A 24,832-nucleotide genomic window follows, 5' to 3' on the forward strand; every position below is an offset into this window, starting at 1 on the left:
GGGGGGGGGGGGGGGCATTTGAAGGAACTATATCAAAAGGCAGGCATCAGGAATCAAAGCAGCTTCCAAATAAGGTCAGGCAGAGAGCAGGAAGCAGGAAGTGGGGGAAGGGAGTCCTCCATTTGGCGCCAAGCTCAGGAGAGCTGTCCAGACTTGGTGGACTGCAAACTCCAAGCAGCCGATAATCCCCCAGGGAAGGGATTAATACTGCTCATGTAACTCAGATGAACAGGGCAGTGAGAGTTTGAAGGACAGACCAGCTCTTCTGTACTTGAGACAGCCAAAGAGGACAAGACACAACAGATACACAGAGAACAAAAATTAAGGCCCTGACTCCCCCTCAAGGGCAAGCACTCGCCAGAGCAGAACTTGATTTGCTCACCAGTTGGTACTCCATCTTGGGAAACTTTGACAAAAGGTAGATAAGGAGGAAGGGAGCTTTCCAGATGCAGGGGTGAGCTGGAGGTTCCAACCGAACATAATAAAATTTAAGGACCTCTCCTTAAATCCCTAACATTACTTTGTAAATCAAATCTGTCTCGAAAAACAAAACAAGAAAAGGCACTTAGCAAACTAACTTTTTGACACAGGATATTACTTATATAACATGTTATTTAGTTACAAGATCGTAATGTAGGAATCGGGAAGTAAGAGGAACTTGTGACCATTTGCTTTGAATTTAATATGTTTCAGTCTCGGGAGGAAACAGTATCCAACACAAACAACATTAATCTTTAAGCAGGTACACAGCAATTACTTTCGCTTTGTTCTGACTTACGAGCTGTGAGGAAGAGTACAAGCTGCTTACGTTCATGTTTAAGTTCTGTAAGCTCAGTGGTGAGGCAAATGTTTAGCATCATCGAGTCCTAGCAGCGAGGAGCGACACACATGCCATACAAGGACTTAACTGTCGTTAAGTAAATGAAAGGTCTCTGAAACCCGTCTTGATCAGTAACAGGTCAACCTCTGTCCTTTAACGTCATCCTACCAAGAAACTAAAGATAATAACGCAAGCATTTAAAGCCACGTGCACCTGGAGGCTGGCTCACTGCAGGGGCCAGTTTGATCACGTGACGACGCTGCAAGGTTCCCCTCGGCTCATCTGTGGCGTCCCTAAATATGCCTGATTATTTTCCCTTCCTTGGAGAAAGCTACTGCCAATTGCCGTGGAAAGAGTGAGAGAATGCGAGCTCGTTTCCTCGGTTGTACCCTACAGATGTCATTCTCTTTTGAAGAGAGCGAGGTTCCGGCACTTACATCTCCTTTGTGGTCAGGCGCGCTCTGGGACAGCCCTACCACGCTCTGGGTCCTTTCGCTCTGCGGGCTCCCAACGTGCGTCACTGTTCAGCGCCCAGTCGCCGGGCTTCTCCCGGCTCGGAGTAGAGCCGCGGTCTCGATGTCCTTTCCTCGGTGTGCCCTGCTGTGGGCTCGGCTCCCCGCGGGGCGCGGGGCTGGGTCTCGGGCGGCCACCTGCTCCGCCCTTCGCGCCCTCGTGGGGCCTTTCCCCGGGGCTCCAGGACGCGTCCCCTGCCTGGCCGCCTCCTCCTCATCTGCCTCTGGTGGCTCCAAAGCCCCGAACACGTCCTTGTTCGTTCCTCTGACAGTGAAGCCTCAGGGTCCCAGCGCCGACGGCGACGTGGGCGCCGAGCTCACTCGGCCTCTGGACAAGAGTGAGTTTTGGAGCCGCCGGGTGAAGCGGCAGTGCTGAGGGTCGGGCCTGCAGGGTGCAGTGCAAACTAGTTATTCTTACCTCCCTTTATAGGGACATTGACTCTTCCCGTCCCTCCTCTGAGTGGTTAAACTCTATCTCTTGGATTGAGAGGGTTAAGAAAAATTTAATACCTAAGTGGTGCGCCGCTTGTCCTCCTCGGGTCCGTAGAGGGCGTGAAGGGATGGCAGTGAGGACTTTCAGAATTCTTTGCCATTAACTGGACGCGGATGTCTAACAATGTTAAGATGCCGTCTTGTTGCCAAGACGACCAGTCTCAGAGCCCAATTTCTCAATAAGAATTTCTCCTATGAGGTAAATACAAGATAAAAGTTGATAAAAAAAAAAAAGTGTCCTTGCCAAAAGTAATAAATACCCCTACCGGCCCAGGCTCCAGAGATGAAGAAAAAAGACTTAGCATTACTGGGTGACAGTGGGATTTTTGTCCTACCAACTAGGTGTGGGTAAGTTTGACAAGCATGTAATTGTTTTCAGTGGAACGGGCTGGGCCTTCAGATTATATGGATGGTTTTTGCCACTGTATGATTAGGAGGATGAAAGGTTTCCTCCAGCTGAATAACATTTTTGTTGAATGAAGGAACACCACAGGTCTTCTGGGCACCAGCTATCCAGGAACGACTTTTAAGCAACTGCCTTTAATAACAAAATCGGTGTGTCCTACTATGACTTTAAAATACAGACTTCATCTTGGGAGTCTGAGGCAGCAGAATGGCAAGTTCAGTGCCATCCTGGGCTACAGAGTTCAGTTCCAAACCAGCGACTGCAACTTAAAGAGATCCTGTTTCAAAATTAAGGTTTGTTTGTTTTTAAATGAGCTCAAGGATATAGCCCTGGGACACAGCACTTGCCAAGCTCAACAAAATAGTAGTTCTCGTTCTCGTTCTCTCTCTCTCTCTCTCTCTCTCTCTCTCTCTCTCTCTCTCTCTCTCTCTCTGTGTGTGTGTGTGTGTGTGTGTGTGTGTGTGTGTTGTGTTTTTAGAGACAGGGTTTCTCTGTTGCTTTGGAGCCTGTCCTGGAACTAGCTCTGTACTCACAGAGACCCACCTGCCTTTGCCTCCCGAGTGCTGGGATTAAAGGCCTGCCCCACCTCCTGCCCCACTAGTACTTCTCTTTTTTTCCCCTTCCTCCCCCTCGACCCTTTTCCTCCTCAAAAGAAGCTCAGGCTGTTCTCAGACAGGAGACTATTACTGATTGCTGGCATGAGCTACCATGGCTGACACTACTCCTAGCAGTGCGGTCCGTCTGCCTCAGACACCAGAAGGGTTCACCTCTTCTAGGAAGTGCTGGCCGCTCTGGGAGCTTTGGGCGCAGGTGGAGGTTAGAGGACCACTCTGTGGAGTTGGTTCTCTCCGTGTGTCTGTGGTGTAGCACGGCTCTCCTGTTGTTTTTCTGTTTTCCTTACACTCCATTGCACATGGCCTCACCAGGAGGCATCAGCTCAGAGTGTCACGTTCTTGTAGCATTCCTGAGGCTGCTGCCTTTTGCGTTATGACTTCAAATTCTTTTTGCTTTTTGTGTATGTGTCTAAACTTGGAAACAGATGTTAAACTTTTATATCTCTCTTTTAGATGAAGTAAAGAAGGTCTTAGACAAGTTCTATAAGAGGCAAGAAATCCAAAAACTGAGTGCTGACTATGGACTTGATGGTAAGGTCAACAACATTTTTAACATTTATTTTAATCATCTTTATCATTTTATATGTATCTTTTGCCTGTGTATATGTCTGTCTATGTACCACGTTCATGCAGTGCCCATGGAGGACAGTATTGGAAATCCTGGAATTGGAGTTAGCGATGGTTGTGAGCCACCATGTGGCTACTGAGAATGGAGCCTTGTTTCCCTGGAAGAGCAGTCAGTGTTCTTAACCACTGAGCTATCTCTCCAGCTCTGCCAATAACATCTTTATAGAGTTGATACATTTCCTTTGTACTTTGTTATATGTAGTCATACTACGTACTTGTAGTCTGAAGAAAAGTCTCTCTCCTTACTTTCTGGTGAGCTACAGCCCAGCTTGCAAGCCAGACTGCACAGTGCAGGAGCTGCATATTCAGCCTGCCACGGTGTTCTGTTTAGTGTTAGCTTCAGCCCAGCTTGTAGTAAACCAGCTGTGCTAACCAAACGGTAATAGACTCTTGGAGCTTGCTGCAATGTGTATATGTTTCAGTATTGAGAGCGAAGTAGAAACTGAGTCTTGTATGCTTTGATTTCATGTCTTCCACAGCCCGTCTCTTTCACCAAGCTTTCATAAGCTTCAGAAATTACATTATGCAATCTCATTCTCTGGATGTGGACATCCACATTGTCTTGAATGACATCTGCTTCAGTGCAGGCAAGTGCTAGAGAATTATTTTTAAAAATTACTTTGTATGCGTGAGAGGGAGGAGGGAGAGAGTTGGGGGAAGAAGAGAAGTGTGTGTGTGTGTGTGTGTACGCCATGGCACTCATTTGGCTGGAGGTCAGAGGACAATTTTTGGGACTCTGTTCTCTTCTTCTAGCTTTAGGTTCCTGGGATTGTCTGACAATATCTTTCCTTGCTGAGCTATCTCCTTGGCATGCTTAGAGGGGTTTTTTTCCCCTTTCTTTTTCTTTCTTTCTTTCTTTCTTTCTTTCTTTCTTTCTTTCTTTTTCTTTTTCTTTTATTTTAATTATTATGTATACAGTGTTCTGCCTGCATGCATGCCTGTACAACCTGAAGAGTGTATCAGATCTCATTACAGATGGTTGTGAGCCACCTGTGCTGGGAATTGAACTCAGGATCTGTGGAAGAGCAGGCAGTGCTTTTAACCTCTGAGATGTCTCTCTAGCCTGGGTGTTTATCTTTTTGTTTTTGTTTTTTCTTTCTTTTCCTTTTTGTTTTTTTTTTTTTTTTGTTTTGTTTTGTTTTTTCGAGACAGGGTTTCTCTGTGTAGCTTTTGGAGCCTGTCCTGGACTCACTCTGTACAACTGACAGAGCTCCACCTACCTCTGACTCCTGAGTGCTGGTATTAAAGCCACCACTCAGCTACAGGATGTTTTAAAATTTTTTAATTTTATGTGTATGGGTGTTATGCTTGCACATATGTTTGTGCATCACATGTATGTGGTGCCTTCAGAGGCCAGAGGAAGGTATCAAATCCCCCAGAATTGGAGTTGTAGATGCTTGTGAGCTGCCATGTGGGTGCTGGGAATCAAACTTGGGTCCTCCGGATTAGTAGCCAGTTTCTTAACCACAGAGCCATCGCTCCAGCCTACTGAGAATTTTTAAATGAGTGATTGTGTGTGTGTGTGTGTGTGTGTGTGTGTGTGCGTGCTCCTTTGGGTACTCATACAGAGACTAGAGGATGGCAACAGGATTCAGTCTGTCACTGGCTCTTCATAAACCTAGAGCTGGGCTGGTGGTTGTCAAGCCCCAGAGATCCTCCTGTCTCCCTGCTTCTCCCCCTTCCAAAGCTGGGGTTAGAGAAGTCCGGCCTTCTAGTTGTGTGTGGATCTGTACTCAGGGTCTCATGTTTGCACAGTCAACACGTGTGTGCACCGAGCCTTCTCTGAAGCCATGAGAAATTTAAGAATATATTAAAGAGCATGCTTTATAAAGTTCATGTCTTAAAAGAAAAACAAAATACTAGGTATGGTGGCTCTCTTAGTCCTGTCCCTCTGGAGGCTGAGGCAGGATTTCTTTGAGATCCAGGCCAGCCTGGGCCTTAAAACAAAAAGTAAATTAGGAACGTTATTGTTTGATTTCCACAGGTATCTTGGGCTCTTAATTATAGTGTTAAATGTATTTGATGCTTAGACTTTGAGCTTGTGCCAGGCACTGAGGGAGAACCTGACACATAGCCAAATGGGACACACTCTACTTTCCTCTCATGGTCACTAAGGTGTGGTTTTCTTTGGTCTTTTAAATTAAAAGAAAAAAAAAAAAAGGCTGGAGAGATGGCTCAAAGGTTAAGAGCACGGGCTGCTCTTGCAGAGGTCCTGAGTTCAATTCCCAGCAACCACATGGTGACTCAGAGCCATCTCATAATGAGACTTCTGGCATGCAAGCATACATGGAGGCAGAATGTTGTATACATAATAAATAAATAAATCTTTATTAAAAAAATGTCTTGAGCTAGGGTGGATATGTAGCTCAGGGTTTGATCACAGGCTTAGCATGTACAAAACTCTGGGTTCAAGCCCCAACAGCCATTTTACCCAAGACATTTCAAAAAAAAAGAAAAGTTCATGTCTCTCTAATGTATGTCCAGGCTCTTTATTTTCAGTTTATTTCCCCACTGTGTTAACATTTGCTTATTTATACTGGAGAGTTAGAGCGTGGAACATGGTAGTTGGCAGCTAGTTTTTTGTTTTGCCAGAAAAGTAGTGAAGTTTGGAGAAAGAGGGAATAGAAAGTGGGGTCCCAGAGAAAGATGGGGCCTCTTGCTCTGCAGCCCTGGCTGTGTCCAACTCACCTCCTTCAAAAGAAATGGTTTCTGTTGGGCATGGTGTTGTACACCTTTAGTGCTAGCACTCAGGAGGCAGAGGCAGGCAAATCTCTGAGTTCAAGGCTAACCTGGTCTACAAAGCTAGTTCCAGGACACATACAGCTACACAGAAAAACTCTGTGTTGGGAAAAAAAAAAAAAGGAAGGAAGGAAGAAATGGTTTCTGTAGCAGTGGGGTCTGAACTAGGAGGACTGGAAGTTTGAGGTTCAGTTTTGAGTATTGATGCAGAGCGAGTATGCTCACGCACTGTGCTCTTTTACAGCCCACGTGGACGATTTATTTCCATTTTTCTTAAGACATGCCAAACAGATATTTCCTGTACTGGAATGCAAGGAAGATCTCCGTAAAATCAGTGACTTGAGGATACCACCCAACTGGTTAGTTCTTGTGCTTACTGATATGGGATTTCCTCATTTGGGGAAACTAATGTTGATGCTTTTGTTTTATAATAAATTATAGAGTCTACATTTTGTTTTTCCTGAAAGCAAAATAAAATCACAAAGGAATTCTGTCAGACATTTTGTTGGTGTGGCCCTTTCATTCTGATAGAGCTTGAGTTATGGTTTTCTTAGGATGGATTTCAGATAAAGTTTTTTGCAAAATTGCTCTATGTTGTAGTCCAGATGTCTTGTCCGACTGCCTGGATGTTGGAGCTGCAGCATCTAAGCACTGTGACACCTTTGAGACGCTCCGGACGCTCAAATCCTGTGGGCTGCTCTTTAAACCCTGCCAGTTCTCACCTTACATAGTTCTAGCCCAGCCTTAGCCAGAACCCCACAGACCCTCCCATTGCACATGGTGACTTCGGGGCTCCCACTCTCTTTATCTTTTCTGCCCTCTGCCATTCAGATTCCAGCTGCTAAAATCCAGTTTGGAGATTTTGCTCAATTGATAGATCAATTGAGCGGGACAAATCTCTAAACTTGATTCCCAGCACTGCATAAAGCCAGGCATGGCCGTATATGCCTGTAATCTCAGCATTTGGGAGCTAGAGCAGAGGGTTAAGAATTCAAAGTTGCTATTGTAGTAGTGCACGCCTTTAGTCCCAACACTCAGGAAACGAAGGAGGATCTCTGATTTTGAGGCCAGCCTGGTCTACATAGAGAGTTCCAGGATAGCCAGGGCTACATAGATAGATCCTGTCCCGCCTTCCAAAAAAAAAGGAAGGAGAAAAAAGAAAGAAAGAAAAATCAGTCATTCTTGACTAAATAGCAAGGTGGAGGCCAACCTAGGCTACATAAAACTGTGTCTTTAAAAAAAATTCCAACTACCTAAGTCTGATCTCTAGCTTGTTCAGGGCAGCTGTTGTCCTTTGCTTGGGTTCAGTCTCAGTGTCCTGGTGGGATGTAAGGAGATCGTCGCCAGTGTTCCCTTACATCAGGGTCTAGTCCTCACGGCCTGTTTTCTCTGCCCCAAAGAGTTGCTGCAGTATTTTGCCCAGTTTTGTTTTTTCATGTGGTGGAAGCACATATCTCCTTGCCAGTCAGTCCACGTGGCAGAAGCAGAGACTCAGTTACCTTAGTCAGAAAAACTGAAATTGAAGGCCTGGGGAGATCTGCTTTGGGGTCTGATCTTCAGAGTTGTGGGAATGATGTAAGCTTATCTATGGGACCAGTTTAAACTCATTTTCAGAACCTTGAGGTCTCCAAAACATTCACTTGCATTTGGGATTTTGTCCTCCAGTAAGTGCCATTCCTGATGTGGTTATACATCTGTTCATTGAGTTTTTCAAAGATTGTCTGCTAGAATGGATTCTGAGGTTGATAGAATTAAGCTCTTTGTCTGCTCATGTTTTAGGTACCCAGAAGCCAGAGCCATACAACGGAAGATAATATTCCACTCAGGCCCCACCAACAGTGGGAAGACTTACCATGCAATCCAGAGGTACTTGTCTGCGAGATCTGGAGTGTACTGCGGCCCTCTGAAACTGCTGGCCCACGAGATCTTTGAGAAGAGTAACGCTGCTGTTAGTACAATACCAACACTCATTTCCTTGATCGCTTTCCTCTGTGAGGTGGGGGTGGGGAAGAGCACACAGTTCTGCTACAGAAGCATCTGTGTCACATACTGAGAAGCCATCAGCCATAAGAGGTGGTGGTGCCCTATACAGCTGCGGGAGGAAGAGCTGCTGGACTCTGACATGCCACCAGCGTGCTGTGTGCTTAGTTCAGAAAAAAATGCCGTGCAAGGCCTGTGGTCCCAGCGCTTGGAATGTGGAGGCAGGAGGCAAGCCTGGGCTACGTAGGGAGCCCCTGTCCCAGAAAACCAAGAGAACATCAAAGAACACTGCGCACATAGAGCTGGATATTTTAGGTAGAGAAACTTGCAGTCCATGAGAAGGAGCCCACATCCAACTCTTAGGTGTTTCATCTCCCCCTTTTTTCTTTTAACATTTATTTTCTTTATTAAGAAAAACCATCAGGAGTTGAGCCTCCCTCTGCAGTGCTCCTTGGCTTCTCACAGTGCTCCCCAGCGTTTGGATCAGACTTAGATGCTGTGAGCTGATCAGGACTAGAGCCACGGTTTCAAAACTGGACCAAAGCCCTTTGGTCTGAGCATTGTGTCACTAAATGGGCTATTTTTTATTGTCTTACTATGGTATGACATGATGGTTATCCAGTTTTGTTTAGATAATTTTTATTCTGCATTTTAAAAAGATATTACTTTTACTTTTTTTTGTATACATAATACTTTGGCCATACATTTTAGATATTTGTCTCCAGAACAAAGACCTGGTTGGTATTTTTTTGTTTTTTCATTAACGTAACTATAGAATATTTATCTGAAAGAATAGACTATTATTTAATATTTAATCCATACTCAAATTCAAGTGTTTTGGTCTGAAGAAATGGCTTTACTGGTTAAGAATTTTTGCTGTCCCTTCAGAGGACCCATGTAGGGTAGCTCACAGAAAGCGCCTATATCTCCAACCCCAAGGGATCCAACACCTTCCCTGCTCTACAGGTACCACACACATATGTATAAGAAAAAAAATTATCTTAATTTCTGTGTCAATTCTCAAGTAACAATCTCCCTGGTCCTTCCTAAGATCCCATCTAAGTCCTCACACAGTGGGGCCATTTTTCCAGTTGACATTAATTTCAGAATTCCTTATTCTGTCTTTGTCTCCTGGAGCCTTTTTATTTTTTAAATATTGTAGGTTACTTGTAAACTAGACCTTCTCAGAGTGAGTACAAAGCATCCTTTCGGCTGGAGAAGCCTGCAGTCCTGCCTCGAATGGCTGAGAACCCAGTGCACCATATACTGATGTTTCTTCTGGGGAGTTAGATCGAGAGGCCCTTTGTTCTCAAGCTTCACTCATAGTGATGTTCTAGATGGAGAAACAATTCATGATCATTGAATTAACTCCGTCAGTGCTGAAATGTGCAGAGCGAGAGTGAAAGGTGACACCCAGTAGTGGAACACCTGCCTGCTCGAGCAAAGCCCTGTTACCTACTACTATGAAAGGAAACAAGCAGCAGAGCCAGAACTATTAGCTGGGAGCCTTGGCGCATGTCTGCAATCCCCGGATGTAGGAAGTGGAGGCAGGAGGAGCAGGAGTTCGAATCATATGTGGTTGCATAGTGAGTTTGAGGCCAGCCTGGCCTACTAGAGACTGTGTCTCAAGAAACAGGGGACCCACTATAGTTTCTCTGCTGAGGGTTCTTCTGATTGGATGTTTCTTCAGATTTATCTAAGTTGTACAGCAGAGTAGGGATATATGGGTGTAAATAAGCATTGGGAATATTTTCTTCAGCTATTTGAATAAGTTTGATAGTAGTGGAATGAAACGCTTTAAACACCATTTTCAAGTCAGACGAGTCTGGGTTTCTTCTCCTTCCAGGGTGTCCCCTGTGACTTGGTGACAGGTGAAGAGCGGCAGACGGTTGACCCTGAGGGGAAGCAAGCCGCCCACGTCTCTTGTACTGTGGAGATGTGCAGTGTTACAACTCCTTGTATGTATATGCTGCTCGGGAAATCGGTGTAGTTAAACCTAGAACATACAGCCTTAGGATGAAAAAGTTACAAATCTAGAAGAAGATAGTACACTAAATACTTAGCGCTTTACAGTAAACTTCGTCATGCTTGCTTCTGAATGCTTGTTGTCCTTTGCCTTGGATGAAATCTAATCCCAGCACTTTAATCCTAGCACTTGAGCAGAGGTAGATGGGTCTCTGGGAATCCCAGGACAGCCTGATCTCCATAATGAGTTCCAAATAGCCAGGGCTGCGTAATGAGACCTTGTTTTCAAAAAAAAAAAAAAAAAAAAGTCAGACATAGTCTGGTTAGACTGGTTGTGTGTGTGTATGTATGTATATATATATGTGTTTGTATTTATATACATATATATTTAACTGTTACATGATACTCTTTTTTATGGCAAAGATTCTGCATTTTCCCTATTAAGGAATATTTTAGTTTAATTAAATTTTGCCATGGGTCTGAAATGTAGCTCAGTGGTAGAGCACTTGCCCTAGGTTCTGCAGTTGTGAAAAAAGTCTGTATTGTATACAATGCATTAATGAACTTCTGGCTTCATTTTTAAGATGCTAAAGTGTATGTAATGTTTTAATCCCATCTGTCTCCAAATGGTGACTTTTAATTAACCCGTGGTGTATATTCTCGAGTCTCTGCTAGTCTTCAGATTTTGTTAGTTGTTACTGTAGAGTATGCATCAGGTAACTATGTTAAATATAGTAAGGATCGATCGTAGGGTTTTTACTAACAGCTTGCTTTTCTTTTCAAATCAATGCTTGATTAAAATAGTTTACATTTTTCAGTGTGTTGTGAATAAAAGTCATACACTTTAAGTGCAAGTAGCACACACAAATTATAGGTTCTCTATTTCCCAGTTTTTATCCTGTTTGTATGTCGTGATGTGATGAGTAATTTTTAATCTGGTTTTCAATATAAATTAGCCTTCTTTGATGTTCTCAATTCCTTGGTATTTTAGGAGGGAAATGAAAGTGGCTTGTAGAACCAGTGTAGCATGGTTAGAAGTGTTTGTGCATGAGGAAAGACACCAGGTAGTGCTTTGCTTTACACGATGGGCTTAAAACCCTCGCACATGAGCCAAGCCCACTGGCCTGAGGGGTCCCTCCATCCCCTGCACTTGACGCTCTTGAGAGCTGTTCATGGAAAGCTCCTTGGGTCACTGAAAGGCTCTCCACTCCTCACCCCTGGAAACATAGGTGCCTGTCTTCTCCTCTGCCACTGTGTAGATGTGGTCGTTTGTTTGTTTGTGAGACTTGTCTTGACTGGCCTGAACTTGCTGTATGGACCGGGTTTCTCTCAATCTCATAGAGGTCTGCCTGCCTCTTTTTCTCTACTGCTGGATCAAAGACATGTCCTACCATGCTGTGCTAAGAATTATTTTTAAGTGTGTGTGTGTGTGTGTGTGTGTGTGTGTGTGTGTGTTTGTGCACACAAGTGCCCTTAGAGTTCAGAAGAGGGCATCAGATCCAGGTCCTCTGAAAGTACCCTCTGTTACCCATCAAGCTGTCTGCAGTCTGATGTGGTCATTTGTATTAGGCAGTTAGCAGGGTGTGTCTGGGGTTGCAGAGGTGGGACAGATGAAGACAGTGGAGGAGAGTGGCTCTGAGTGTGGTGTTGAGAACGAAGTGGCTTGGATTTGAGTCTCATCCCTACACATACTGTGTAACTTCTCTGGGCCTCCGTGTACTTTCCTGTCAAATGGAGATAACCTCTTAAGTGTCTTTTTCTTTTCTTTTTTTAAACTATCTTTTATCATTTTACATACCCATCCAGTTCCCACTTCCTCCCCCCCCCTTCTCCCGCTCCCCCTATCCTCCCCTCATTCCACCCCATCTACTCTTCAGAGAGGGTAAGGCTTCCCATGGGGAGTCAACAAAGTCTGGCACATTTTGAGGCAGAACCAAGGTATATCTAGACTGAGCAAGGTATCCCTCCAAAGAGAATGGGCTTCAAAAAGCCAGTTCAAGCACTAGGAATAGGTCCTGGTCCCACCCTCATAAGTTTCTTAAGAAGGACAAACTCTTTAGAAGAACAAAAGGTGTAGAGGCACAAAGCCTTCTAGAAAAGATGCACCCAGTAAGCCATGGTAATGACGCTGGTGAGGGGCTGGGGTTACAGTTTAAGTGGCTTTATTGCTCATGGTGACTTTTTGTTTTAAGATGAAGTGGCTGTGATCGATGAGATTCAGATGATTAGAGACTCAGGCAGAGGATGGGCCTGGACCAGAGCACTGCTAGGTGAGTGTTCTTACTGCTCCAGCCAGCTGCTGCCTCTCCTTCTGAGAAAAGTTAATCAGAAAGTCATGGGTATAAGCTTTAATATTGTTTAGATATTACTCTAAGTATGAAAAAAATACTGTTTGTGAGTTATAAAATTAACACAACCAAATAACACAAATAGAAATTTTTGAATCTCTGAGGTTATAACCCAGTGGTAGAGCACTAGCCTAGCATGGGAGGGCTCTGAGTTTAATCTTTTAGCGTCAAAAACAATGAAAGTTTGATTTGGGGACACAGTTCATTTGTAGAGGACCTGCATCAGGCCATGCATGACGCCCTGGGTCTGATTCCCAGAATTACATAAACTGGGTATGATTGAACATTTCAGTTATCCTAGCAGTTGGGAGGAGGAGGGGATCATCGTGAACTACACAGCAAGTTCAGGGCCAGCCTCGGCTACCTTAAGGAAAAGGAAAGAAAGTTTTTCTTGCCGTAATTTACAGTCACTGTTAATGTCTTGGTATGGTTCATGTCAGTTTTTAACACATGTGGTACTCAGAACTTTGCTTTTTTTCTGGTTCTCTTGTTCATAATCTACAAATGAATGTGTCTGGATATTATCTGCTGAAAAGCGGTACTGCGTTTGTTTCATGATGCTAAGCATTTTCCTCATCACTAACAGTGCTGTAGTAGGGTTATTGATGATGTAGCTTTCTACCTTTGATTTGTTTTTGTTTTATAGGATGGGGCCTAGAAGTGGAATTCTTTAGGTTCATAGGCTACAAATGTCTATTGCCTGATTTTTTTTTGTTTGTTTGTTTTTGGGTTCTGTTTTTTGAGACAGGGTTTCTCTGTGTAGCCCCAGCTGTCTTGTAGACTCACTCTGTAGATCAGATTAACCTCAAACTCACAGAGCTCTACCTGCCTCTGCCTCCCAGTTGCTGGGATTAAAGGTGTGCACCACCATGCCTGGTATATTGCCTGATTTCTGAAGTGAATTTTCTTCCTCTTTTCAAACAGGGTCTCACTCTGTAGCCCAGGCTGATTTTAAGCTCCTCCTGCCCCAGCCTGTCAAGTGTTGGGATATAGCCTAGCCCACCATGCTTAGCTAGAACTGAGTTTTGACCCAGCATGCTGTAGGGTAGACATTTTCAGATTGAAAGCAGAGAGCTGGACCCTGAGTTTGCCTGTGGGGCAGTAGGTGACAGTAGGACAGCGTGGAGCTGAGGAGCCTGGAGCTGTTTCTGCTCACTGGCCCCCACACCACCCCTTGAAGCACCTCAGCTTCCGTGGAGTTCCGACTTGAAGAAGACAGGCCTAGAACTAACACCTGTCGTTAAGCATCAGAGTCCCAGCCTCCAGTCCTGCTTGGCCTCACCCTGTCAGCCTTATTTGCAGCAATTCAAAGGCCTATAAATTTATAAAACTGAGCCAGGCAGTGGTGGTGCACACCTTTAATCACAGCACTCGGAAGCAGAAGCAGGCGGTTTGAGACCTGCTCTATACTACTCTACAGATCGAGTTTCAGGACAGGCACCAAAGCTACACAGAAAAACCCTGTCTCGGGGGAGAAAAATTATAAAACTGGCCTCATCTTTGCCCCATACAAAGAAGGCTTGGGTCAGAGAGACTGAAATTGTTGGACAATTACAATGGCATTAGAAAGAGACAGAGCAATGTAAATCCGTGTGTGCTTTTACAGGACTCTGTGCTGAGGAAGTCCATTTGTGCGGAGAATCTGCTGCTATTGACCTGGTCACTGAGCTTCTGTACACAACTGGTGAGGAGGTAGAGGTAAGAGACTGGACTGCTTTCCCGTGGGCTATGCCCAAGAGCCTAGGGCACTTGTCCACTGGCTCCTGTAAGCGCTAGGCTCGCAAAGTCAGAACTTAACTACATATTGAACACACCGTGAGCAAGTACCACAGTATATGTGAGGTTGGCATAAGGAGACCCCTTATTTTTATGCAGCCTAAAAAGTATTTTTTAAAGAAAGATTGAAAACAGCTGGGTGATGGTGGCACATGCCTTTAATCCCAGCACTCGGGAGGCAGAGACAGGCGGATCTCTGTGAGTTCGAGGCCAGCCTGGTCTACAGAGCTAGTGCCAGGATAGGCTCCAAAAGCTACAGAGAAACCCTATCTCGGGGAAAAAAAAAAGAGCTAGTTTCAGGACTAGCTCCAAAACAACACAGAGAAACCTTGTCTTAAAAAAAAAAAGAAAAGAAAAGAAAAGAAAGAAAGAAAGATTAAAAACAGTTTAGGAAAAAGTAAATCTTTATTTTCCTATAACTGACCGGCTCTCAAATATATATATATATGTGTATACATATACATATATATACATACATATACATACATACATAATGTATGTATATGAATGTGTATATATATGAGATTAACTTTCATAATGTGAGGTTCTGATGGTGAAGCCTTGGCCCTGTGTCTTCCAACAGTGTGGGTAGGAGATTCTTTGGGGGCAAGGCCAGGCTGTTTTGTTGTTGTTGTTTCGGCCTTAAATGCAGTCTTCTGCTTTAGCCCCCTGAGTACTGTGATTATAGGCATTGCCTACACACTCAGCTTTTAATTTCCATGAAGTGTTTGGAGGACTGAGCCAGAAATGTTTGTTTGTTTGTTTGTTTACTTTCTTGTGGTGCTAGGAGTGGGTCCAAGGGCTTTACGCATGCTGCACTATAGAGCTTCATCCACAGCTCAGGACTGTAAGTCTCTTTAGAGCTAAGTGAACCAGACTATTGAATTTGGGCTCAGCCTAAGCTTGAGTGTTCTCAGTCCTCTGTATCTCACGTTGGAGCCTTTGTTATTTATGCAATTGCCACATCTAATTTGTGCCCATTTTGCAGATGTGGAGTAGGGAGATACTAGTTTCCTTTAGAAACTGCCCAGAATTCAGAATTTCTTAATAAGACTGTAAGGTTCTCATTGCTGTGGCAAATCGATGAAGTAGTTGCAGGAAGGAAGGAAGGGCTTCTTTTGTTCTCGCGGTTGCAGGGTCAGAAGCAGAGAGCCAGACACAGGTGCTCAGCCAGCTTTGCTTTTTATCCTCTCCAAACCCGAGCCATGGGATGGTGTTACTCACATTTAAGGTGGGTCTTTCCTGCTGTTACACCCTTTGGCAAACACTGTCATAAGGCACACCCAGAGATATGTGTCTGTGGTGACAGTGAAGGTTAGCTCTTAGAGAGATGTAAAAATGCTTTAAGTTGACCTGTAACACTTCATGCTGTCTCTGAGGGAGAGAGTAGAATGCAGCAGGGAAATTCCGGATTCAAATCCTGCACTGGGTCCTGTCTGTAGCTGACCACAGAAGGCAGAAAAGATCTATCTCATCTTTTATTGGACTGTTTTACTCTGTCATAAAATGGAAATATCAGCCCATAATCTTCCTGAAGCTGCCACACTGTCCTGAAATCAGTGTACGTTAGAGTTCTTTAAGGCTGTCGACATGATAACATTGATTTAGCAACGTAAGAACTGAAGGCAACGCAACACTCAAATGATTTGCTCCTGAAAGTCGATTCTTAACCTGCCTTTAGTCCAGTTGACTGCCTTGCCAGCTTTCCAGTGACCTGGCATTGAATGACTGTGTTCCTCTTCTTTGTATGCCTTTATTGCAGGTTCACAACTATGAAAGGCTCACCCCCATTTCCGTGCTGGATCATGCACTAGAGTCTTTAGATAACCTTCGGCCTGGGGACTGCATTGTCTGTTTTAGCAAGAATGATATTTATTCTGTGAGCCGACAGATTGAAATCCGGGGACTGGAATCCGCTGTTATCTATGGCAGCCTCCCACCTGGTAATAATTGGCCTTCGCTGTGACGGGGAGTAAAAGCTCTTACGTCTTCTATTTAGGTGGAGATATGTTTAGAAAGCATAGTAAGAAAGATGGAATTAACATGAACTATTCCTTCTAGGGACCAAACTTGCTCAAGCAAGAAAGTTTAATGATCCCAGTGATCCGTGCAAAATCCTGGTAGCTACAGATGCAATTGGCATGGGACTTAATTTGTAAGTAATTTGTTTATAATAAACAATGAGTTAGATGTAGGTTTTTTTGTTGTTGTTGTTTGGTTGGTTTTTTTTTTTCAGTTTTCTAATCGATTAGAATCAATGTAGATTTAAGCTTTATCTTTTTATACTTGTTCGGGAAATAAAAGAGAATTATCACAGAACACTGGGGTTTGAAGCACCCCCTACTAGGGCAAATCAGTTGTTCCCTTGCTTTATTTTAGGTTTCTTAGTCATACGGTATGTGACCCTCCAGTGTGGGGCACTTACTATCTTTAGATAGTGAAAGTGGCCAGACTGTTAAGACTACTACTAAATGTTCTTGGCAGCTACCTGTGTGTGTGTTTTGGACAGTCTTACCAGGTCGCCCAGGCCACACTGACCTTGAACTCTTGGCTACCACTCAGTTTGTCTTTTTTGTTTGTTTTGATTTTTGAAAAGGATTTAAATTTTTTGTCTGATCCACGAGTGTTTTACTTGCATGTATGTATGTGCATCACATGTGTGCAGTGCTGAAGGGTCAGAACCTCTGGAGGGGGGCGATAGTCACTGTGAGCTACCGTGTAGGAATGGTGGGTGTAGAAATGGAGCTCCAGTCCTTTACAAGAGCAGCCAAAGCTCCTAAACTGAGCCATCCCTTCGGTTGGTGTCACAACACTGCCCGGGCTGGCCTCAGACTTCTGGGCTCAGCCAGTCTCTCTGCCTCAGCTTCCGTACCTGGGACTGGAGGCCTGTGCCACACTGTTCCCAGCACAGCTGACCTGTAGCAGTGTGAGAGTACTTTATTTGATGTCATTTTCTTTAGCTTAATAATTTGAATATCATACAATTAGCCCTCTCAAAAGGTGACTGTAAGGGCTGGAGAGATGGCTCAGTGGTTAAGAGCACTGGCTGCTCTTCCAGAGGTCCTGAGTTCAATTCCCAGCAACCACATGGTGGCTCACAACCATCTGTAATGAGATCTGGCGCCCTCTTCTGGCGTGCGGGCATACATGGAGGCAGAATGTTGTATACATAATAAATAAATAATTCTTTAAAAAAAAAAGAAAAAAAAAGGTGACTGTAAGTAAATACACAGTTATTCAGACATATTGCTTGAGAGTTGGCCATGGTAGTGCATACTTATAACCCTAGACAGGAAGATCCAAAATTCAAGAGGGCTACATACTGAGGTATAAGCCACCAGGGCTACAAATGAGACTGTCTTTGTTGTTGTTGTTTGTTTTTCTGTGTAACCGCCCTTGCTGCCCAGGAACTCATTGGTCAATATGTAGACCAGCCTAGTCTACATAGTGAGTTCCCGGAAAGTCAAAGACTGTGTAGAGAGGGGAAAAACTTTTTTTTTAAATTTTACGTGTATGGGTATTTGCCTAATGTATTTCTACACAACACTCTTGTGTGTGTGGTACAATTGGAGGTGTCATATCCCCCGGGACTCGAGTTGCAGATGATTGTGAGCCACCATGGGGGTGTTGGGAATAGAACTCTGGGGTCTTCTGGAGGAGCAGCCAGTACTCTTAACTGCTGAGCTGTCTATCCAGCTCCATTTGACTTAAATGAGAGTTGGACTGAGCACATCTGTGATGACCCAAGTGACAGGGCCGTGTATAGTCTATGGGGTCACTTTTATTTCTATTTCAGGAGCATAAGGAGAATTATTTTTTACTCCCTTATAAAGCCCAGCATCAATGAAAAGGGAGAGAAAGAACTAGAGCCAATCACCACCTCCCAAGCTCTGCAGATTGCTGGCAGAGCTGGCCGGTTCAGCTCACACTTTAAAGAGGGAGAGGTCACAACAATGCACGGAGAGGACTTGGCTTTATTGAAGGAGATTTTGAATAGACCTGTGGAGCCTATACAGGTAAGACTTAACATGTAACTGCTCCTGCTGCATGCAGGACAGCACTCCTTCCCTAGTCTCTTGCCTCAAATGCGGGGAAGCAGAAGGGCAGCTTGAGCTGGGGAAACCATGTCAAGAAACTCTCCTTGGTGCTGGAGAGAGTATATACTCAGCATCAAGAGTGTACACTGTTTCTGTAGAGCACCCGAGAGTGCTTCCCAGCACCCATGCCATGTAACTCATAACTGTAACTCCAGCTTCAGCTACACACACACACACACACACACACACGCATACACACGCACGCCTACCTTTCCTCTAGTATGTTAGAGAGGCATCCATACATCTTAGAGAACTGTGTACAAGCGAAAGATCCAGATTCAGCAGGTTTAGTTGGCATGATTTTTCCTGCTGTGGGTGCACATAGAGTCACAAAGTAGAGAACTAGCTAAAGCTTGACTAGAGGAAAAACTTAGCCTGAGTTACACAGTTGGAGGCAAGTAAGGGCTGAGTTCAATATGTGGTTATTGGATCATATTTTAAAGCAAGCTAACTTAATTTTACGTTTCTAGAAATTCACGTTAGTGGCTTACTTGTCAGTAGATGATATAAAGGGAACTGTATGGGAGGTGATGGGGTGAAGGCAGGTGGCCTGACTTCTCCTCGGTGGATGGCTCCTGGGCACTCTATACTCAGCCCCTCTTTCCTTCCTGTGTACCTCATTTCTGGACTTCAAGTGACGTTTGGGGCTTGCATCTTTTGATTTCTTCTTCCTCCACCTCTCTCCCTTGTCCTCACACTCGCTGTGGGCATTGCTTAACACTTCAGTATATGAAAAGCCAGCTGATCTCCAGTGCAGATGTTTCTCATGTTCTGTTGCCTATGGTGAAGTAGCTGGGGTCTCCTTGTTCTTTTTTATTCCCTAGAAAGAACTAGAATTAGGAAAATTGTTTCATCCTCAAAGGCATTTTTGTTATTCTGTCAAATACATATTCTAGTACTCTGACTGAAACATAGCAGAAGGCTACATATCTGCCATTTTCATTAAATAGTCCTATTAGCTTTTCTAGTTACAGTAAATATAAAATGGTCATATCTTTTTCTCTGTATTACTGAAATTCTTGGCATGGGACTTGTTTGGTAAAAAATTAGCCTAATGTGGGACATTGTTTCAAAAGAAGAAAATACCATTCAAAAGATGAAGAGGGGGAACTCAGCTTATGATTATCTTATCTTCTACAGGCAGCGGGTCTCCACCCAACTGCTGAGCAGATCGAAATGTTTGCCTACCATCTCCCTGAGACCACGTTGTCCAACCTCATAGTAGGTGGAAGCTCTTTTAATTTTTTCTTCTAAAATTGTTGACAACCATGTCGGTACTGGCTCACGACATGGACAGGAGTGGGTAGTCTGTTTTTGTGCAGTTGCTGTCCATGAAATTTATACTGCTGGTGAAAACCTCCAAAGTCTGGGATTGCTGAGAGTGTCAGTGCACACTTGTAAGCCTGGTGCTCGGGCCCAGGGAGCCATAGTGAGCCTCTGTCTCAAAAAGAAATTAGGAGCCGGGCGGTGGTGGCGCACGCCTTTAATCCCAGCACTCGGGAGGCAGAGGCAGGCGGATCTCTGTGAGTTCGAGACCAGCCTGGTCTACAAGAGCTAGTTGTAAGACAGGAACCAAAACCACAGAGAAACCCTGTCTTGAAAAACCAAAAAAAAAGAAATGCAGGTTAGGAAGACCATGGGAGAAACATCCTAACTTCAGAGAGCAGTATGAAGCACGTTTCTCCTGAGGTCGCTGGGGATTAAAGAGGTTGTCTTTTTGTGGGCCTGAGTTCTTTATTCACATCCAGGGGGAAATTCACATCCAGGCGGTCCAGTAATTTCATATGTATTTTCCCCCAGGATATTTTTGTGGACTTTGCACAAGTTGATGGACACTATTTTGTCTGCAATATGGATGATTTTAAGTTCTCTGCAGAGCTGATCCAGCATATTCCACTAAGTCTACGGGTGAGGTATGTGTTCTGCACAGCCCCCATCAACAAGAAACAGCCTTTTGTCTGCTCGTCCCTGTTACAGGTACGCCTTTAGCTCTATGCCGTTGGGTTGTTTCTGGTTGACCTATTTCCCTCCAAACCGTACTTTGTCCATCTGGGAGAGTACCCCAAATATAGGAAACTTTCCGAAAATTGAAATATAAAGTGACTTGGTAATTTTTGAAGGATAACCTTGCCTTGTATTTGGGCCTGGATGGTGGCCACTGTGAAGAAGCTGGCACACAGTTAAATGAGCACTTGCAGGGCTAGGGTTTGGTGTAGCAGTGGTGCTCACTTCCTCAACTGTAAGGGCTGCGCCTCTCCCCTCTCCTTCTCATCCTTTGCACTGGGCTGTGACTTGTGAGGAGCACGGGATTCTAGAAACGGAACTGCCTGGTGCTCCATCCTGAGTGCTCACCTCATGCCGCTAAGCTCAAGGCTCTTCTCCAGACCTCTGCCATCTCTACCATAGGCCTTAGCATTACGTTTAGCAGCTCGATTTCAATTAAATCTGTTACTGGGTTTACTTTGTAAGTTATTGTAAAAGTATGTAAATAATACACACATATTTGTTATACCAAATTAACACATTATGGAAAGGTTAACACTGTCTGCCATCCCCAATCTCAGGCCTCTGGAACACTTGCTATTAGAGTTTATTTCACATGGTATCTGTCTTCATGCACGTACCTGTAGGAATTCCAGTTCTGTTTTGTGGGTGTTTTCCCATAAATGTTATAATGAATTATTTTGCAACTTGTTTTTTTTTTCCTTATCTCTTAACAGTGTGCCTTAGAGGTCTGTGTTTAGGTACTTTCCCGGAAGTATGTCATTGGTGGGAGAACTGGAATAAGGGGGAGGTTGTGGGTAATCTTCAGCTACTTATATGCTCACATGACTGGAGCTGCTTCCTGTAGCCTTGGTCCTGTTTACACCATTCACCAGACAACAATTCCAACAAAGCAGGAGCCTCTGCCAGAGAGGAAAGACCCTGGAAGAATGCAAGTCAGCATTGCTTAGACCTTCTGTTGGGAGCTGGGAAATCTGGAGGGTTTTGCTGCTCTGCTACCTCATCCCATCCTGAACTATGAGGAGCTCAGTCTGCTGATGGCCTTGAGTGCCACTTAGCATGGTGGTCTTGAGAAATCAGTTCTCTTACCATGTGGATTCTGGGGTCTGAACTCAGGCCACGAGGCTTATCACCAAGTGCTCTTACTCAAGGAGTCAGTCTTGCTGGCCCATTTTTATTTTAAATAAATATTTTTAAGCTGAACATGGTGGCACAGTCCCATAACCCCAGTGCCCAGGTGGAGGCAAGAGAATCAAGAATTCAAGGCCTCTAGGTTAGGTAGCAATTTTGAGACCAGCCTGGCTTGAAAAAGACCTTGTCTGAACTAAATAAACCCTTATAAAGTAGTAAATGTTTTTTAAAATGTAGGAAAGTGTCAAGCATGAAGGAAAGCAGCTTGTCTTTTGAAACAGCCACAGTTAACAGGCTGTACCTCCTTTTTCTTTCTAATTAGACCTAAGAGGATTCTGGTTGTTACCAAACTTTGTTCTCTGCTTTCAGTTTGCCAGACAGTTCAGCAGGAATGAGCCCCTGACCTTTGCGTGGTTACGCCGGTATATCAAGTGGCCTTTGCTTCCGCCTAAGAATATTAAAGACCTCATGGATCTTGAAGCTGTCCATGATGTTTTTGATCTCTACCTGTGGCTAAGGTACCAACCCTTTTCCTTTTTGTGCTCTTAATTTTCTAACTCATGGGGCAAATGAAAGGTTTTGTGAGTTTCTGCTCTTTTAAGGTAGAGGTAATTGGTGGGTACTCTATTTTTTTTGAAGGTGCTTGAGTTTGGTTTATACTTATTTCTGAAAAGACTTCAGGAATACTTAACCTAATGAGGATGTTGACTAGATCCTTGCTAATGAAAATGTAAGATCCCTTGGGAGCTGTTCAGAAGTAAAGAACCTCCGCTCCATCTAGACTTAAATTCTCATAAAAAAATATTAGTTCTCTAAGCCTGGTGGTGGTGGTGGCGCACGCCTTTAATCCCAGCACTCGGGAGGCAGAGGCAGACAGATCTCTGTGAGTTTGAGGCCAGCCTGGGCTACAAGAGCTAGTTCCAGGACAGGCTCCAAAGCTACAAAGAAACCCTGTCTCAGAAAAACCAAAACAAAACAAAACTAAACAAATCAGTAAAATGGGGGCTGGAGAGATGGCTCAGTGGTTAAGAGCATTGCCTGCTCTTCCAAAGGTTCTGAGTTCAGTTACCAGCAACCACATGGTGGCTCACAACCATCTGTAATGAGGTCTGGTGCCTGCAGTCATACACGCAGACAGAATATTGTATACATAATAAATAAAATATATTTTTTAAAAATTACTGCTGTGTGTGTGTGTATGTGTGTGTGTGCATGTTTGTATGATAGGGGTAGGTGGGAAATGCACATGCCAGAGTGCATTTTGTTTCAGAGGCCAACTTTGTGGAGTTGATTCTCTCCTTCCATGTTTTATGTAGGCCCTGTGACTCTAACTCAGGTCACCATGTTTGTGAAGCAATCACCTTCCCTTCTGAGTCATCTCCGCAGCCCAGGTCATGCATTTTACCAAGGATTCCAGTCTTAGCTTGTGCATTAATGCTGAGAAGCTTTGCTCTAGAATGTGGGTAGGTTGTTGCTGCTGGCTCAGAGCTGTTGCTCTAATGTTCTTTGTTCTTTTCCCAGCTACCGTTTCATGGATATGTTTCCAGACTCCAGCCTTGTTCGAAATCTCCAGAAAGAACTGGATGTCATTATCCAAGATGGTGTACACAACATCACCAAACTGATTAAACTTTCTGAGTCACGCAAGCTTTTGAATTTGGAGAGCTCACAGTCAGGGAACCAGTCACAGTTGTCAGGAACCTTAAAGAGCCCAGCAAAAAGGACACGTGGCACCAAAAGTGCAGGGGATAAAGCTGCAGAGCCACTCAGCCCCAGTGCCAGCGAGCTGCCCCTTGCTTCCAGGCTGGTGCAGCAAGGACTCCTCACTGCAGACATGCTGAAGCAGCTCCAGAAAGAGTGGCTGACGCAACAGCCGGAACATGGCAGAGAAAAGGCAGGGACAAGAAGAAAGAAGAAGGACCCCAACTCTGATTAAGCTTTTTAATTTTGCAAATAAAAATCAATTTTAAATCCTTATGCACATGGCATTCACTGCCTGTGATAGGATTGTGGGCATCTTGCACTATTTTTTTTTTCATAGAACAGTAAATTCCTAAAGCCATCTAAAGTACTTATTCCAACCTTTAAAATAGAGCGTCTTCAAGGTTTTTCCTAAGTGTTCATAGTGGCCTTTCGTAGAGCAGCCCTGAGACACTGCTGTTCCAGAAATCCTGCACATATCAGCTTGGGGGATTGTTAGGCCTGTTTCTAAGGATGTCACAGGTGGAATTCTGTGGCACACAGTTTGTCTATTACACCCACTACCAGAGATTGTTCTAGAAGCTGAAAAGATGGAGTACAGCTCAGCAGGGCAAGGACGCTTGTGTCTCTAGTGCGCTGCTGTAGTCACAGTGTGTGGGCTAGCGTGGAAGCAGTGTGACTCTGAAATGAGTGCACACACGTGTAGAAATAAGTGATGGGGAAGGTCAGCTCCCTCAGGACGGGGCACTGTCAGACCACCCATGTTTAAAGGCCAGTCTGCCGCACAGTGGTCTCCATCCGCCCTGGTTAAAAATGTAGCTAGAAGTTTAAAGACCTTAGTTCAGGCATTGGACAGACCTGGTTCTGCCTTGTTCAACATGGCACCTGTGAAGGCGTGGGCAGTCGTGTTCAGAGTTGCTGGATGTTAAGTGATGGTAGGCTGTTCAGTCCCAGCCTGCCCACCACAAGTATTTCCTAGAGTAACCTGTAGGTTTGGACCGTTCTGCCCGAGAATGGAATTCACAGGTCATTCTGAGACTTAAACCAGTTTCCTACTTTTGTGCTAAACAAAGCTGACTCCAGAGTGGAGGCTCGAGGAACAGCCAGATACGACGTGGTATTCATGTGTCACAGCTTTTCTTCAGGGTGCTGAGGAGTTGGGGTGACATTATCTAGAAGGCAGTCTTCATCTCAGACCTCTGTCTTCATGGGAGCAAAGACTGAGAAGTGCTGTCCTTCCTTGTGGGGAACGGAGTGGAGTGCCTAGGAGATCGTGTGGGTGTCCTGTGCTGGACAACGTCAGGTTCCAGAATCAACTTTACTCTGTCCACGTGGTCTCACAAAATCCTCAAGGACTGAAGCCGACAGCAGGGCTTTTACAAAGGGAGGGGGCTCTCAGGAAGAGCTGCACGAGTGCTTAGCTGAAGGTTCTTGAACAGTGAGAGTTTGCTCTTGCCCTTCCCTTCTCAGGGACAGGAGGCCCTGTGGTTTAGCAGAAGAGACTGGAGATGCCACCAAGGAGCACAAGCGGGAACTGATCTCAACACCACTCATCTGAGCAGCTCGGTCTTGTTGAAGTCTGACTGCCAGTTTTTTTGTGGGCTTATGTTTGGTTTTAAT

At 44.5% G+C, this 24,832-nt stretch overlaps 1 protein-coding gene across 2 annotated transcripts; it reads left to right on the forward strand.

The window, feature by feature from the left end:
• Window positions 1-1,332: 1,332 nt before the first annotated feature.
• On the forward strand, window positions 1,333-23,527 carry Supv3l1 (Suv3 like RNA helicase). 2 transcript variants are annotated; one of them, XM_050142236.1, is made up of 15 exons: window positions 1,333-1,670; window positions 3,298-3,375; window positions 3,951-4,058; window positions 6,455-6,569; window positions 7,990-8,158; window positions 10,037-10,148; window positions 12,348-12,425; window positions 14,110-14,201; window positions 16,042-16,222; window positions 16,341-16,434; window positions 18,076-18,295; window positions 19,517-19,597; window positions 20,177-20,353; window positions 21,881-22,029; window positions 23,033-23,527. In XM_050142236.1, exons 1-15 carry the CDS (start codon window positions 1,397-1,399, stop codon window positions 23,445-23,447), a joined length of 2,343 nt encoding a protein of 780 aa, XP_049998193.1. In that variant the 5' UTR covers window positions 1,333-1,396; the 3' UTR covers window positions 23,448-23,527. The 2 variants fall into 2 exon arrangements, with proteins under 2 accessions (XP_049998193.1, XP_049998202.1); XM_050142245.1 differs by lacking the exon at window positions 23,033-23,527 and adding an exon at window positions 22,828-23,026.
• The last annotated feature ends 1,305 nt before the right edge of the window (window positions 23,528-24,832 follow it).

Source organism: Alexandromys fortis, unplaced genomic scaffold (genome assembly GCF_014885135.2).
Source record: "Alexandromys fortis isolate MF-2015 unplaced genomic scaffold, M_Fortis_MF-2015_v1.1 scaffold_9, whole genome shotgun sequence".
Lineage (NCBI taxonomy): Eukaryota > Metazoa > Chordata > Mammalia > Rodentia > Cricetidae > Alexandromys > Alexandromys fortis.

What these genes read in the sequence shown, in the direction of transcription:
- Supv3l1 (XM_050142236.1), top strand. Translation starts at nt 1,397, where the DNA reads ATGTCCTTTCCTCGGTGTGCCCTGCTGTGGGCTCGGCTCCCCGCGGGG. An exon ending in CACTCGGCCTCTGGACAAGA is followed by an intron (nt 1,671 to 3,297) that starts GTGAGTTTTGGA and finishes TCTCTCTTTTAG; the next exon opens with ATGAAGTAAAGAAGGTCTTA. An exon ending in TTGAGAAGAGTAACGCTGCT is followed by an intron (nt 8,159 to 10,036) that starts GTTAGTACAATA and finishes TTCTCCTTCCAG; the next exon opens with GGTGTCCCCTGTGACTTGGT.